The sequence below is a fragment of the Adiantum capillus-veneris genome, chromosome 4 (genome assembly GCF_014529385.1).
Source record: "Adiantum capillus-veneris isolate H3 chromosome 4, ASM1452938v2, whole genome shotgun sequence".
Lineage (NCBI taxonomy): Eukaryota > Viridiplantae > Streptophyta > Polypodiopsida > Polypodiales > Pteridaceae > Adiantum > Adiantum capillus-veneris.
In genome coordinates, this window is record NC_140934.1 from 19,620,146 (window position 1) to 19,635,009 (window position 14,864).

The 14,864-nt window shown below is 45.0% G+C and overlaps 1 protein-coding gene across 2 annotated transcripts in view; it reads right to left on the reverse strand.

Moving 5' to 3' along the window:
• Nucleotides 1–9,719: 9,719 nt before the first annotated feature.
• Nucleotides 9,720–14,864, reverse strand: part of LOC147458820 (Transducin/WD40 repeat-like superfamily protein) — a 44,412-nt gene continuing 39,267 nt past the window's right edge. For both annotated transcript variants that reach the window (XM_086510252.1, XM_086510253.1), the window contains exon 7: nucleotides 9,720–10,217. In XM_086510252.1, the coding sequence (XP_086366378.1) occupies nucleotides 9,832–10,217 (386 nt within the window). In that variant the 3' untranslated portion in view covers nucleotides 9,720–9,831. The remainder of the gene's footprint in view (nucleotides 10,218–14,864) is intronic.

The window sequence follows — 14,864 nt, forward strand, 5'->3', positions numbered from 1 at the left end:
GACATTTGTTAGAGATCGATGAGATTTAAATGTGATGCCTAAGTGAATGTGAATTTAATGAGATTCTAGTGCATCAAGATGTCTATCTGGATGAGATGACTGGATATTGTTATGAGTGCATCAAGAGTTCCAGAGGGATGAGATGACTGCACAATGAGCTAAGTGCATCAAGAGTTGTGGACGGAATGAGATGGCTAGATTGAATGATTGAAAACACGGTTTATAGTGCGAAGTAAGTGTGTGATTTTGTGAAGTGCTGCTATGTGGATGTACTGTCTTGTGGGGATGGTCATGGATATGGTTTGCCTGGTTGAAATATGAAATGAAAGGATATGAATCTGATAGTAACAAGATTTAGTAGATCAAGACATCCGTGAAAAGTTCAGCCTAACAATCCTTCAACAAGGATATGTGTGTGTGCGTCAAGTGTGCACACCATTCACCAAATTACTCATGAGAAGGCCTCCTTATATAGATATAAGGGAGACTCTAAACGCCCATGTGTAGCCGCCCTTAGATAGCCAAGTCCAAGTAGAACTCGGCCATGCATCCATGTATGTGGCCGCCCTTGTGTAACCAAGTCTAAGTAGGACTCTCCCATGCACCCATGTGTAGCCGCTTTTGGGTAGACAAGTCCGCCTAAAACTCGGCCACCGGCCGAGGAAATCCGGCCACCGGCCAAAGACCACGGACAGCCTGCCATCGATCAGACGTTTTCCGACTGTCTTTCGGCCACCGTCCAGCCAAGATATTTCGATGAAATGAATATTCCATCAAATGAAAGTCTCGGTGGCCCTGAATTTCTATGTACCATCCACGATCACCAATCAAGATCTCATTAGCGTGCAAAGCTGGAATCCACCAAATATATGTGCACCATTGGCTTCTCCTCGTATGGGGGCCTTACAAACTGTGAAACATATATTTTAATGGAAAAACTGAGAGAGGTGGCCATTGTCAGCCCATCGGTACCCTAAAATCCCAAAGAGAAACTAATGAATTTATTCAATTTAAACAATCTGTGACAAAGGAGTGGAGTGGCTCCCTTCTTGTGCAGTCTGCACTGCACAAGATTCAACATGCTGATTCATTGGTAATTTTTGTCATAGACACTGCTAATAGCTCAAAAGCGTCAAAGTACAACTCTCTCTGAAGAGAATTTGCAAGGTTCTCTTCCCTCCATCCATTTTGCATCAAGGGCCAAAAAGTACCCTCGACCAAATTATCCGGTGGACCTAGCTTACCCTCGGTTCTTTTCTCGTGCCTTGGGACCTGCTAGTAGCCCTTTTGGCCTCCCCGTCCTTAGCACCTCAATTTGGATATGTCGAATTGTCTGATCCACCAGTTGATTCCCTTTCCTTTCTTTCCTTGTCCCCTGGGACCGGTGGGAGCCTCGCTAGCCACCCCTGTCCATTTGCACGTTTGTCTCAATCCTTGGAACCCTAAGACACACTATCATCTGATCCTTGTTCTTATCCGTAATCCTTTGATGAGCTTGCATCTGGTTCCCTTAGTTCATGGGAACCCTCGGATGCGCTATCATTTGATTCCCTTACTACTCTAGAATCCTGTGATGAGCTGTCATCTGGTTCCCGTAATTCATTCTCTTCACTGGAAGACTCTTGCCCTAATGAGGTGGATACTATCTTGTCTGTAGTATAAGTCAATGAGCCGGCATGCATTCCAAATCCTTGCTTAGCATGTCCCATAAGTCTCTAGATAGAATCAGACTTCTTGTCTGGAAAATACTCTCGAATCTCTTTTGGTAAACCACAGCAAAACCGCTAAATCTGGTCCCTCATAAGTAATTTTTTGAAATGAAGACAGTGGCAAATAAGTATCCCAAAACCTCTTCCATTAGTCATCCAATATATCTTTCTTAGTCATTCTCAAATGATGCCAAGCATCTCTTTCATATTCGTATGATATCCAAGTTGACGTGAAAATCTTCTTGAATTTTACCTACCTCACAGGTACTTCTCTGTGTAACAACAGAGTAGACCGCCATGTCTATGCAGTTCCTTTCAAGTAATATGCCACCATTTGCACCTTGGACTATTCCGTGAACCGGCCTCCTAAGAAGGCGATTTCAAACTGTTGTACAAACTCAAGGGCTCAATGGGTGTCCTGGTAGCCTGAAAACGTCACAAACCTAACGGCCTGACCCCTTCCTTGAACTCCTTGGTTTTCTTGTTAATATGTTCACTGTCAAAAGAGGATGAGCTCTCCTCCTCTGAATTTCTAGATGGCCTCCCATGCCTCCTAGATTTTTTCACAAATCTACTTTTCTTGCTTTTTCTCCGCTTCTTCCGCCTTTGCTAATCCTCTCTAGAACTAGAGGACGATGAACTCTCGGAACACTCTAAGACGAAGAAAAATTTGGGTCATCCTTGAAACCAGCATGCTTCTTGGATCTCCTTGCCACCTCAAAACTTGACATCCGGCCCAAATAACCGGGGAAATCCATTGATTTCCTCTCTTCCGAGAGTGCTTCAAGCCTTTCATTATCTGGTTCATCTTCTTTTCAAGAGCTCACTGTGTAAGAGTCAGAGAGGGTGCATCCAGTGAGTACTGGAAGGGAGGTAATATATCTATGTTGAACCCATGCACCTGAAACCATGATGTAATCTCCCCATACCAGCATGATGTATCTCCCTGCATGGTTAACTGTCGAGAGGACTCAAGTGCAAGGTGGGCATATCTGTCTCTGGGAAGTTCCCACATGCAGTGTATGAAAGAGACAGATCTGGTGAGTGCCTCAACCACTAGTGGGGGAGCAGCTAGCTCTGCTAGGACAATAGCACGTGGTACTGAAGCCTTAGCTCTAATGAGCCACGAGATCATAGAGACTAGAGGCTTCTCCATGTCCCCCCATCCATCAGTGCGCCCTGTCCTCCCGTGATGATCCAATGAAGGTCCTCAAATCTCAGCTCCATAAAGCAATGCAGAGGCCACCAAAGTGTCAAAGAGCGAGAGGTTCGTCCGAGGCTCCTGAAACTGAACGTGTGAACACATCCTTTCCAATCTACCCAATGTTGCATGGGCTCTGGTCAATCTAGTCTCTGTTGCCCTCCTCAATGAAAATGATGGCGCACTAAAAACCACTCCAAGGTAAGTATAAGCATCTGTATACTCCACTGTCGCCTGGCCATATGTGAATGCGGGCGTTGACCTCCTGATCCATTGTGGGGTGGTATTAAATACATGACCTTGGTTTTACCAAGGTTGATGGACAAACCACTTTCCTGGGCAAACCTATGCAAAGCATCTAAGTGACATTGCATCCCCTCCGGAGAGTCGGAGATCAACACAATATCATCAGCATATAACAATAGTGAATCCATGTCCCTGCCAGCTGTGCACCTCTATCACCATCTCTCTCAATGTAATCAGAAACCTCATCCACATACATACCAAATAGAGTAGGAAAGAGCGGGCAACCCAACTTCACTCCAATAGTTGAGTGAACCAGTGTGGATAGACCCTCTGAGGTGCTTACATGCCCCACTATTGACCTGTATAATTCCATGGACCCCGAAATGAGCTCTGTGGGTACTCCCAATCATCTATTGTAATCTCCCATTTGATATGCCCTCCTCGATGATGGCTCTGAGTGTCAAGATATGGTCAGGAGTAGAAAAACCCCTCCTAAACCCTGCCTGCCCCCGGCTACGTGTATCCCCTCCTTCTCTGCCCATCTACTCAGTTGCTGGTCAAGAATAGATGCGTACAACCGTGCCAATGTGTGTCCAATCATGACAGTGCGATAATTCCCAAGCTCCATAGGGTCTCCCGACTTGAAGATAGGTACAATAGTAGATAGGCTCCAAGTATCAGGCAAGCCTGCACACATGGCACGGTTAAACATAACTACTAGAAGCTCTGCTAGTAGATATCTGGCATGCGTGAAATGCTCAGCCACTAAGCCATCATGATGCTCTCCCAGTCCTCATCATGTCAATGGCCTTCCTCACCATCTCAGCAGTGAAAAAAGCACTATGTGTGTGGGCATGGATTGGGGGGTCGGGAAGGGGGGGCTGCTCAGAAACTGTGTACATAGATGATGCATACTGGCCCCAGGCCTCTATAGAGATGGCAGGGGGGGGGAGTGCTCATGAAAGAGCCTCCATGCCTCACGTGAGTCCTAACTCAAGAATAGCTGGTATAGATCCTGCTCTAGGCGAGCCAAAAATGCCCTCTTCTTCCGCTGCACGGCGTCGGAAGTCAATTTGTGACTGTCTGTAAGTGATATCCCCCAAAAGCACCTCCCTCTGAAATCTAGCTCTAGTGTCCCGGCATTCCTCATCATACCAACTGTTCTGGGGCATGCTCCCCGAACGGCGTCTCTACTCAGGCGGGGTATGCCTCTACTATTGCATCATGTAGTGTCTGTGTCAGTATAGTAGTAATCTCCTCCAGAGGTCACCCTGGCTCCTCTGTGCACAGGCGTCTGTAGATCCCATCTATGTATACAGAGTCCGTCCCCCGCATGAAGGTGTAGTGAGTAGGGGCTGTTGCCCGTGGCCTATGTGCTACACTAGACTTAAAAGAGATGGTCAACGACACAAGAGCATGATCCACTGCAACACCAACAGCTCTGGGTCCAACCGTGAGATCCTGGATACTAGAGATGAGGCTCTGCTGTGCCATGACATAATCCACAGTGCTGGCTCCATGTCTGTGTGGAAAGCATGTAAACCCCCCCGCAGTGGGAAATCTCTGTAGGCCATTCAAGATGGCCAATCCGTGTGCATTCCCCATGTCTATCAAGTGTCGTCCATACTCAGTGTGTTCCCCATCCTGTGATAGTCTGGATAGGCCCGGCTGTGCAACATCCAACTCTCTCAGCATCTCCTCTGAAGTATCATAAAATACTTTTTGATGATGGGCAGTCCTAGCATTGAAATCCCCTAGAATGATGATGTCACCGTCTCTAGAGAACTCCCATATGTCATCATCCAAAATAGAAAAGAGGGACTGTCCTCTGGGTGATGCATAAACTACGTACTCGGGGAAAAGTAGCAAATAGAAATGTAAAGATATCTGCCTGTCTCTGCTCTCAATCTCACCCACATGTACCTAGCTTGCTCATCCGTGCGGGCTATATGTATCAATGGCTACAACTCCTCCCTTAATAACACTGCCACTCCTCCCGAGCCCCGCCCTTTGTGCTCTGATCGTGTCTCTTGTCTACAGGCTGTCTCCCACCTATATCCACTAATGTGAGGCATAGACTGCCCAAGGGCCTATGTGTGTCAGAGTAGAAGACAATGTCTCTTCCCCTAAAACTATCCTCAAAAGCACCCACATCAAGGCGCATAGATCCATTACAATTCCACGTGGCAACTTTGAGTGTGGTCCCATAGGTCTCGCACTGTCATGTGGAGCGCCGCTCTACAATCACCACCCGACCATCTCTATAGAAGGCCTTCTTTCCCTTCTCCCTTGCCGCTTGAATCTCTGGCATTACCTCTCTCATATGCGCAAGCTGTGTGAGAGTGAGGTCATCTCCAAGGAATATGCCCGTTTTCTTTAGTGTAGGACGCCTCTTCAAGAAGTCTTTCTTTGCCTCCATGGATGGGAAACGGATGATTAAAGCTCTCTTTTTTGAAGTCTCCCCATTTCCTTGTGTCTTTTTCCCTACCCTCCATGCCTTTGTATGAGTAGCCTCACCACCCATCATGCAGAGAAGTTCTTCGACTTCCCAGAGAGAGAGAGAGAGAAGAAGAAGAAGAAGAAGAAGAGTATTTTAACGTTGTAGGAAACTATCCCAAGAGACCTTAAAGATCTATCCGATGAGGAGAGTTGAACTCAAGACCTGTTATTCAAGAGGGAAATGGCATAACCAATCTACCAAACTTGGATGATAGAAAGGTTATACCATTTTCCTCTTTTGATTAGCGCACACACACCCCCACCCACAGACACACACACCCAAGAAGAACATTATTTTTAACGTCATAGGGAACTATCCCAAGAGACCCTAAAGATCTATCCGGCGAGGAGAGTTGAACTCAAGACCTATTATGAGAGAGAGAGAGAGAGAGAGAGAGAGAGAGAGAGAGAGAGAGAGAGAGAGAGAGAGAGAGAGAGAGAGAGAGAGAGACACCACCAGCTTGGGACTAGAAGATGACCCCCTGTTTCTAGGAAAAAAAACAAGGAATCTTTATTACTATGGATAAGGTTACAAGCACATGACTAGGAAGGTATAGGACAAAGATTAATAATATCAGTGAACGTTTCAGGGCCAAAACGTTTCACCCTCGAAACGTGAAATGTTTCAGTTTAGAAAAACTCCGGACTGAAACATTATATATAGATGGGAAAATTATCAAAATACCCCTCTAATTTGTGGAAATTCCCAATATATCCCTCAAATTTCAAAAAATCCCAAAATACCCTTTTATCTATTTTCGTTGGATTCTTCAGCATTTTCTAATCTTTATTCTTGTTTGACAATTGAGATCGGTTTTTGAGTGCTTAGCATGTAATTTGTTGCAATTTAACTCGCAAAAAAAGCGAATCATGTCTAAAAATAATGAAGCAATTCATCTCCAAAGCCTACATAACCAACTCAAATTTTAGTTTTAGCATCCTATACGGTAGACAATCACTCTTCTTATGAAAAACTACAAAAAAAAAATATTTTGAGAAATTTACTCTCACAACCAAGGGTATTTTGGGAATTTTGAAAATTTTGAAGAGCATTTTGAGAATTTATGGCTATTTTGGGAATTTCCACAAATTAGAGGGGTATTTTGGTAAATTTTGCGAAGGCCGTACAACCTAAAACTATGGCACCTTTTGAAACGCATTTCATGGTGATCATGGAACAGGTCCAAAGCTTCCGTCCTGATTCTATTTCCTCAAGATACAGAGATGGCTACACAAAGACCCACTCATGCAAGTGCTCATTTCTGCTACTTCCAGATGTAAGACTATCTACATTAACCAGATAAGAGCTAGAGAACCATATGGCAAAACAGGAAAAACATCACTTGCTAGAAGATAAGAATCATATTGTTAGCTCAATTAAGAGTAAGTGTGTGTATATCCGTGTTTTCATAGTAATGGGAATTCAAAAATTGGTGAAGAAGATAGAAATGGAAACAGAATAAATTACAAATGTAGGACTAGGAAACAAAATTTTTTGAAGACTTTCTATGCAACTATGGTATGCACTGGTTCATCCATGGTGCATGTGCGCGTACCCATGTACGATGTGCAATCATGTTTCCTTGTCATGTATGGGTTTTGTATCTGTGGGTGTATGCATTGCATGTCCGTGGTGGCTGAGATGAAGCTTTTCTTAGGCCTTATTTGTTTTGCTTTGTCATTGAAAGGAGATTTGAGTCATTTTAATGCTGTTGTCAAACCTGTGGAAGGTGTGGAGAGTTGCCTATTGCCAAAAATGATTGGCTGCCTTATGGCAATTGCTGTAGAGGCAAGAAGCCACATGTCCAACTGACGAGCTTTGTGAGGATGGACAAGAAATTGTTATTTTTCTTGGGCTTGCCCATGTGCGATGTGGTGTCTGTGCATTGATTATATGTGTGCGTGCGCACATGTGCACGTGCATGCAACATGTTGTGTGGGTGGAAGCACCGTGTGCATGGTGGTAAAGCTTGTGCCTTTCTTGATTGATTCAATCTTGTTAGGGAGAGTGGAGCAAGTAAATCTCTGCAACTTTTTCTATAAAAAGTTAGTTGGGCTCTTAGCTTAGTTGAATTTAAGGGCTTTGTGTCTGTTTAAATTCAAGCATATAATATCAAGCCAAATTGCTTGTGTTAGGCCGAAGTTATTGAGCTTGTGGAAGAAGGGGAGAAGCTTAGCTCGACACTTGCTTGTAGACGGCGTCTTGCCAAAGAGGTTGAGGAGCCATCAACCTAAAGTTGCAGGCTATGTTTAATGTCTTTGTGCCTTTTTGAAAGTTTAGCTCGACCCTTGCATCCCACCTACCTTTTCCCCTTGAGAGAAAAAGGGTTGAAAGAGCATTCTATGAAAGTCTTTAATTCCACATCCTATCTTCCTTCTCCCCTCAAAAGGAAACAAACCAAAAAGAAGCAAAAGGCCCTTCGATGATAGAATTCACTCACCTAGATGGAAGTTAGCCCGAAAAAGAGAACTTTTACCAACATGGGTTTGGTGTCTTGGTTATATGAGTTCAAATTTGAATTCCCAACTCAAAGGTTGATCTTTAAACTTATCTCTTCTCTTTATCCAAGTTATCACCCTTTTCTAGAATGTAGCACCTTGGTTCCTACAAAATGAGCTGTTAAGTATACTGAAATTGAGAGTCAAATTGAATTCTGCAACATTCTTATGTATTGGATTTTCTAGAGTTCATTATCTGGTTGATGAGAACAAGGTGTGCGGAGGTAGACGATGGCACTGATTGTGTTGCCATTCAATGTCGGTGTCTTGTGGAAAATGTAATTTTTGTTGTGAAATGATAACATAAAGCTACAATGTAGTGTACGTATGCACCAATGTGCCTTGTGCACTTCAATATTTTTGAAGAATATATTTGTAATAATATTTTGCAAATCGGTGGATCATACATCCTCTATTTATAAAAAAAAAAAAATCGGAGAGTGTAGCTATTTGCATTCTCCGTCAACCAAGGACCAAGTGGTTGCTTGCCTTGATTGGGAGCAATGGTTCTCTTGCTTTTCTCCTATTGGTCATCTGTGGTTTCATAATTTTTGATGGATAAGTCATCCTTAATTTCTTTGCTTTGTATTGAGCTGTGCACAAGCATGGTTGAATTCTTGTCTGAACCTTGAGTATGAGCTGTTATGACCTCTATTGAATGTTCTATTGATTTGTATGGTGTTTGTCTTACAGTGGGGTATGTATCAAATTCTCTAATGCATTAATAACATGCTGCAGCTGAATTTGACCACTCTTATAAATGGACATATTTTTGTCTACTACATGGTAGAATGGGTTGAATTATGTCAATACTTGGCCAAGTGGTAGTGATGTGACTACACCAAGGGGATAGCGATTGACTAGTGTAGTGCTAGTTATTTTGAGTAGGGATAGGATAGGAGCTGAAGTGGCGATTCTTGTAAAGTAGGGTATTTGTGGGGGTAGGGGGGGGTGAGAGCAAGTGCCTATTTTGTCAGTATTAATGAGACAGTGAAAGCAACATTATGTTGCATGCTAGACTAAGGACATTAAACCAACCTAACTTGGCCTCACCAAGATTTACCTTTGCTCATATACATAGCCATAATGGTGTAAGTTTTAGCTCTAGTCCACATACGTTTGAAACATCAGCACATGCAAGTGTTAGCGTGGTAAGGGTAGCTACAAACATTACACTTTGATTGGCCAATTCTCAAATAAATCGAAAACTTAGTTAGACAACCAAGATAAGCCATTTCGATCCATTTACCGGGATTTACAAGTACAATGCCCAAATTTTGTACCTTGAAAATTATGGTCCATGCCATATATATGATTCAAAACAAAGGCTGTGTTATCTCTAGTAAGGATTTTAACAACAGACACATAGGAAAGCCCGTACTAGAGTGCCTCACTGATTAAAATGCTGTTTCAAACAATTAGCTCTTCTACATCCTTTTGTTTTGACAAGCCAAACAAACATAGGATTTGATGATAGTCAATCATCCCCCCCAAAATTGACCATTTTAGTGGCTGCTATTTTGGCTTTGCAGATAGCATGCATTGAAAATTCATAACCAATCATAAGGCATCATAAACACCTTCAATTCAACTAAGTAATTAACAGCATTCCTTGTTACCTGATTTGCATGAAGCACCTTCAAGCAATGACCTTCACAGAGGTCAACGAGCATAAATTTAAATCTCTCCCTCTGAATCTTGAGGAGACTCATTTGTTTCAAAGTCCGGCAACATTGGCACAAAAGTACAGCAAAAGGATTCTTTGTCTTTCAATAGCAATGAAGTTCCATCAAAGTTCCATTTCATATCCAACACACTAAACTGAGGAAGGGGAACCTTCACACAACAGGCCCCGGCAGGCGTCCACATGTACAGATGTGAGCTTCCTGTGCACAAGGCAACGCGAGGATAAATCGGATCCCATGCCGCTGCTCTTATGACATCCTTTTGAATCAACAGGGCAGCAAGCTCTAATCGAGATATATCCCATATCCAAAGAACAGTCGGTGAATTGTCATTTCGTGTGAGAAGGTAGCGACTGTCTGCACTCCACGACATCAAACCTGCAAAACGAACACCCACGATCATGGAAAACAAATAAATTGTGAATCTGTGAATATTCCAACACACAAAGATTGTTAGTTATATGCAGGGAGAGATCCCTCAAAAGAAAACAATTCAAATGAACACAAAATGTACATCTGGCCCCGGTTCCCAACATGTCCTCAACAATGTGCGCGTGATTCTAGTTCACTCCCATTGCAACAGGAAATCCAAGTTGCTGTGGTTTCAATCATCTGACATCCTAGAGTAGTAAGCCTGTATTTTCAGGGTATCTAGAGCAAGACACTTCGTTCACAAGCATGAGCTCTCTCTCTCTCTCTCTCTCTCTCTCTCTCTCTCTCTCTCTCTCTCTCTCTCTCTCTCTCTCTCTCTCTCTCCCAGCCCCTCCCCTCCCGCTCCCTCAGCCCAACCCTCACGCACCTCCACCAACCAACCCCCCCCCCCCCCCCCCCCCCCCCCCCCCAAGCCCCTCCCCTCGTGCAGTAGTACAGAAAATTTGGAAATTCGAAATTCAAAATTCAGCACTACAAAACTCCCCCTGCAGAAATTCAGAATTCAGCACAAATTCAGCAACATTTCAGAACCCAGCAGGAATTCAGAACCTCAAAAAGCGGTGCAGAATTCTCAGAATTGCAGAGACTGCGGATAGGTGTGAAATAAACATGTATGCGTGATGTGGGAACACCTATTGGTTCAAAATTGCAGAGATTGTAGACAAATGTGGAATAAACATGTATGCATAATGTGGAAACAACTATTCACTTAATGTGGTTTTCTCTTTAAGGTCTCTTGGGATAGTTTCCTACGACGTTAAAATTCTCTTCTTCTTTTTCTATCTCCCAAGAACTTTCTTCTCCCTCTCCTATTGCGGTTCCAAAACATGAAGAAGCAAGTTGACAAGGACGACCCTCAGGAGCAGGCCATTCAAAAATGCAAAGAAGAAATGTGTCAGACCATCAACAAGATTAATTGCACCTTCTAGGCAAAATAAAGACTCTTGAAGGCGTGATCACGAAACACACTCGAAGAGGGAGAACTCTAACCCTCAGTAATTGAAGAACTCAGCACAATCAAAGAGCAAGTGCGGGCCATCAAAGAGGCAGAAGAGCAACACAAAGAAATGAAGACTTCCTGGGTGGATGTTATTACGAAGACTTGATAGAAAGCAGACGAGGCCGAGAAGTGGATCAAAGTTGCCAAGAAAGGAAAAGGCAAGGAAACAACCCCCACACCCAACATCAGTAACTTGACACTTGAAGAGGAACAAAGGAGACAAGTGCGTGCCTTACATGTGAGAATTTGTGGCCTCAAAGATAAAGATAATGTTGATAAAGAGATGAAAGAACTCATGACTATGATGGGGGTTAATGAGCCGATGCATAGGAGAGCTTTGGAGAGTAGCAATGAGAAAACCTCGAAGGAAAGGGCACTTAATCTTCGTTTCCCCTCCATGGAAGCGAAGGAGGACTTTTTGAAGAAGAGACCAACTCTTAGGAAGATGGGCATCTTTCTCGGAGATGACCTTACGCTCTCGCAGATTGCACATATGCAGGAGGCAATGCTGGATATTAGAGCGGCAAGGGAAAAAGGTAAGATTGCTTTCTACCGAGATGGAAGGGTGGTGATATTAGAACGACGCTCCGCATGACGGTGCAGGACCTGTGGACCACACTAAAGATGGCAGAATGGAATTGTAATCGGCCACTTCGTCTTGATAAAGAGGCATTTGAGGACAGCTATATGGGGAGAGACATCGTCTTTTACTCAAAGACACACCAAGCACCGTGACAGCTAATGCCACATGTGACTGGATATAGGTGGGAGACAGCTTGTCAAGCATAGACAAGATCACAGCATAGAGGTAGAGGGTCGGAGTAGGAGTCCTATTCAGGGAGAAATTACAGCCGCTTGTGCATATTGTTTGGAGAGATGATCGGGCCAGATACATGTGGGTGAGATTGAGAGCTGAGACAAGTAAATTATTGTATATTGCTATGTGTTATTTTGCCGCCAGCACATCAGCATATGCCGCACCTAGAGGACAGTCCCCTTTCTTTGCATTAGACGAGGACATTTGGGAGTTTTCCAGAGATAGTGACATCATTCTCTTGGGTGACTTTAATGCCCGCACGAGAAATCGTCATACAATTTTTTATGATACCTCAGATGAGATATTGAGAGCTATGTACCACTGATATGGGGCTTGGCAGATGCTCACACGATGAGGAGTACACTGAGTACGGGAGATATTTGATGGAAATGGGGGCCTCACATGGATTGGCCATACTTTTTTTTTCCGAGAAAAGATCCTTCTATTAGTTAATGAAACTGCCCATAGGGCTACAACCACCTCTACAAGAGAGGGCTACAACAATCCTGAGGGGGAGACTCTCCCAACGAAAAAACGCATATGTACAATGAGGCTAAATCAAGAGATGGGAGGAGGGAAAAGCCACACATATGGACGGTAGTGCCATCTGAGCACATCCTGGACCATGGTGAAGAAAGGCCCAGGGCGCCAGAGTCGAAGGAAAGCCTCTCTACGCCCCCGCATGGGGTCGGAGCTGCCCTGGAGTCTCTCAAACTGTCCTCTAAGAGTATGGATCAGCTCTAGCCAAAGATCCCGAATTGTCTCTACTGGTGGTACAGGGCGAGCCTCAAAGATGCGAAAGCAGCGAGCCAACGAGATGAACCAGAGTGTTAGGCCGCAAATGAGATCCCAACACTCGTCTCTCTCACTGCACCACTCCTGTGGAGTAAGCTCTGTAGCAAGCTGGAGTGTAGGTCGACCCCCCTACATCAATATCATCCTGCTGGTGGAGGATAGCTCAAACTGAAGTGCCAGCCCCGTGAGAGTGGACCAAACAGCTTTCCCCCAAGTATACTGCCGTGTTGTGGAGTGTAGGTCGACCCCCCTACATCAATATCATCCTGCTGGTGGAGGATAGCTCAAATTGAAGTGCCAGCCCCGTGAGAGTGGACCAAACAGCTTCCCCCCAAGTATATTGCCGTGCTGTGGAAAGAGCTAGCATCAGTCGAAGAACACGAAGCCAAACCTGTTGTGCCCAGACAGTCCCAAATACAATGGCGCTGACTCTCCACAAGAAAGTCACAAGTTGTGCATGCTGCCGAGAGACCACTATGTACTAGCCAGCTCCCAACTGATGTAGCTCAATGTGCAACCAGCCACTGGAACAAAGTGACTCGCCTCGGCTATCTGGAGTCCCACAACCTCTCCCAAAATGCTAACAAGAACTCAGTTGTGAGACCCTCCTCCTGCCAATGAAGTGCTGCAACAGGACAAGCCCCTCTCCATGCTGCCACTATGTGACGTCCCAGTCGAACAGTGTACTGAAAGAAAGGGACACTTGGATGGTCTGATGAGGAGAAAGGGTCCCTCCAAAACCACTCTCCAAGATCCCACTGCACTCGTGCCAGTGGACAACTCTCCCAAGTCCACGGCCTCCAGAGGCAAGTCTCAAGAGCCGCTGGGTCAAGATCTATGACACAAGTCCTTCCGCAGATGCCCACAACTCGGATCCTCTGAAAACAACACTCTGCCACCTATGGAGCCTCTACTGAAACTCGGTGTAAGCGTCCCTCACCCTGTGGCTCGAAAAACGGGGAAGGTACAGTCTCTGAGCAAGCCCGAACTGCGATGAGAACCTCCACTCGAGTGAAGGCCCCCATCCATCTAGGCGCTGCTCACTCGAGAGGTGTGAGCCACTCAACTGGTACTGCCTCTATGATGTCCTGACACATGCTCTGCACCCCTCTCATGCCCTGAAGTTGGATGCCCTGAAGCTCCTCTGACAAGCCTGAGAATTGTAGCCAGTCACCTAAAGTGCGTGCTAGACCCTCTGCCATGGGACCCCAAGAAACATGAGGCCTACTACCAATAAATTGGCCTCTCTGAGTGCTAACCATGGGGTTCCAAACAAGGGGCTGTCTCAAGCGCTCCTAGGTGCAAGTAGGGTGACATTGCTCCAGGCCTCTCCGCAGCTGCTCCTAGGAGCAAAGCAGACTCAAAGCGAAGCAGTCCTCCAATCTCCTGCTTAGGCCAACTCTACGCATCTCTTTGAAAATCCATCTAGGGGCCTCCAACCTGAGGCACTCTAGCACTAAGCCGCTAGAGCAAAAACTCCTTCCAGGGCTCCTCTCCTTAAAGAAGTCCTCTGATGACAAACTTCCCTAGAAGGGCTCTCCTCTGCTGTGATGGATATATGATCCCCAACCCTCCCTGAGAACAAGGAAGAATGATGACCTACCATGCCACTTTGGCCCGGGCTATCTGAGTATCACGCCCTGACCAAAGGAAGTTCTTGATCAGCCTCTCTACCTGGCTGATGCAGGAACTCGAAAAGATCCAACAAGAAGTGATGTACCACATAGTAGCCAACAACACCTGGTTGGCCACTACGACTTTGCCTGCCAAAGAAAGTCGTGCGGAGCTCCAATGTAACAACTTCCTCCTTATGGATAGGAGGAGGGGAGCAATCTGCCGCTCAGGAGACAAGTCCAAGCCAACCTGACAACCCAAATCTGCTTGATGAAAGGAATCCTCGATATCAAAATGAAGTCCCTTGGGGAATCTATCTGAAACCCTCACCTAGCAGCCAATCAGGCGCAGGAGCACTACCAACCAA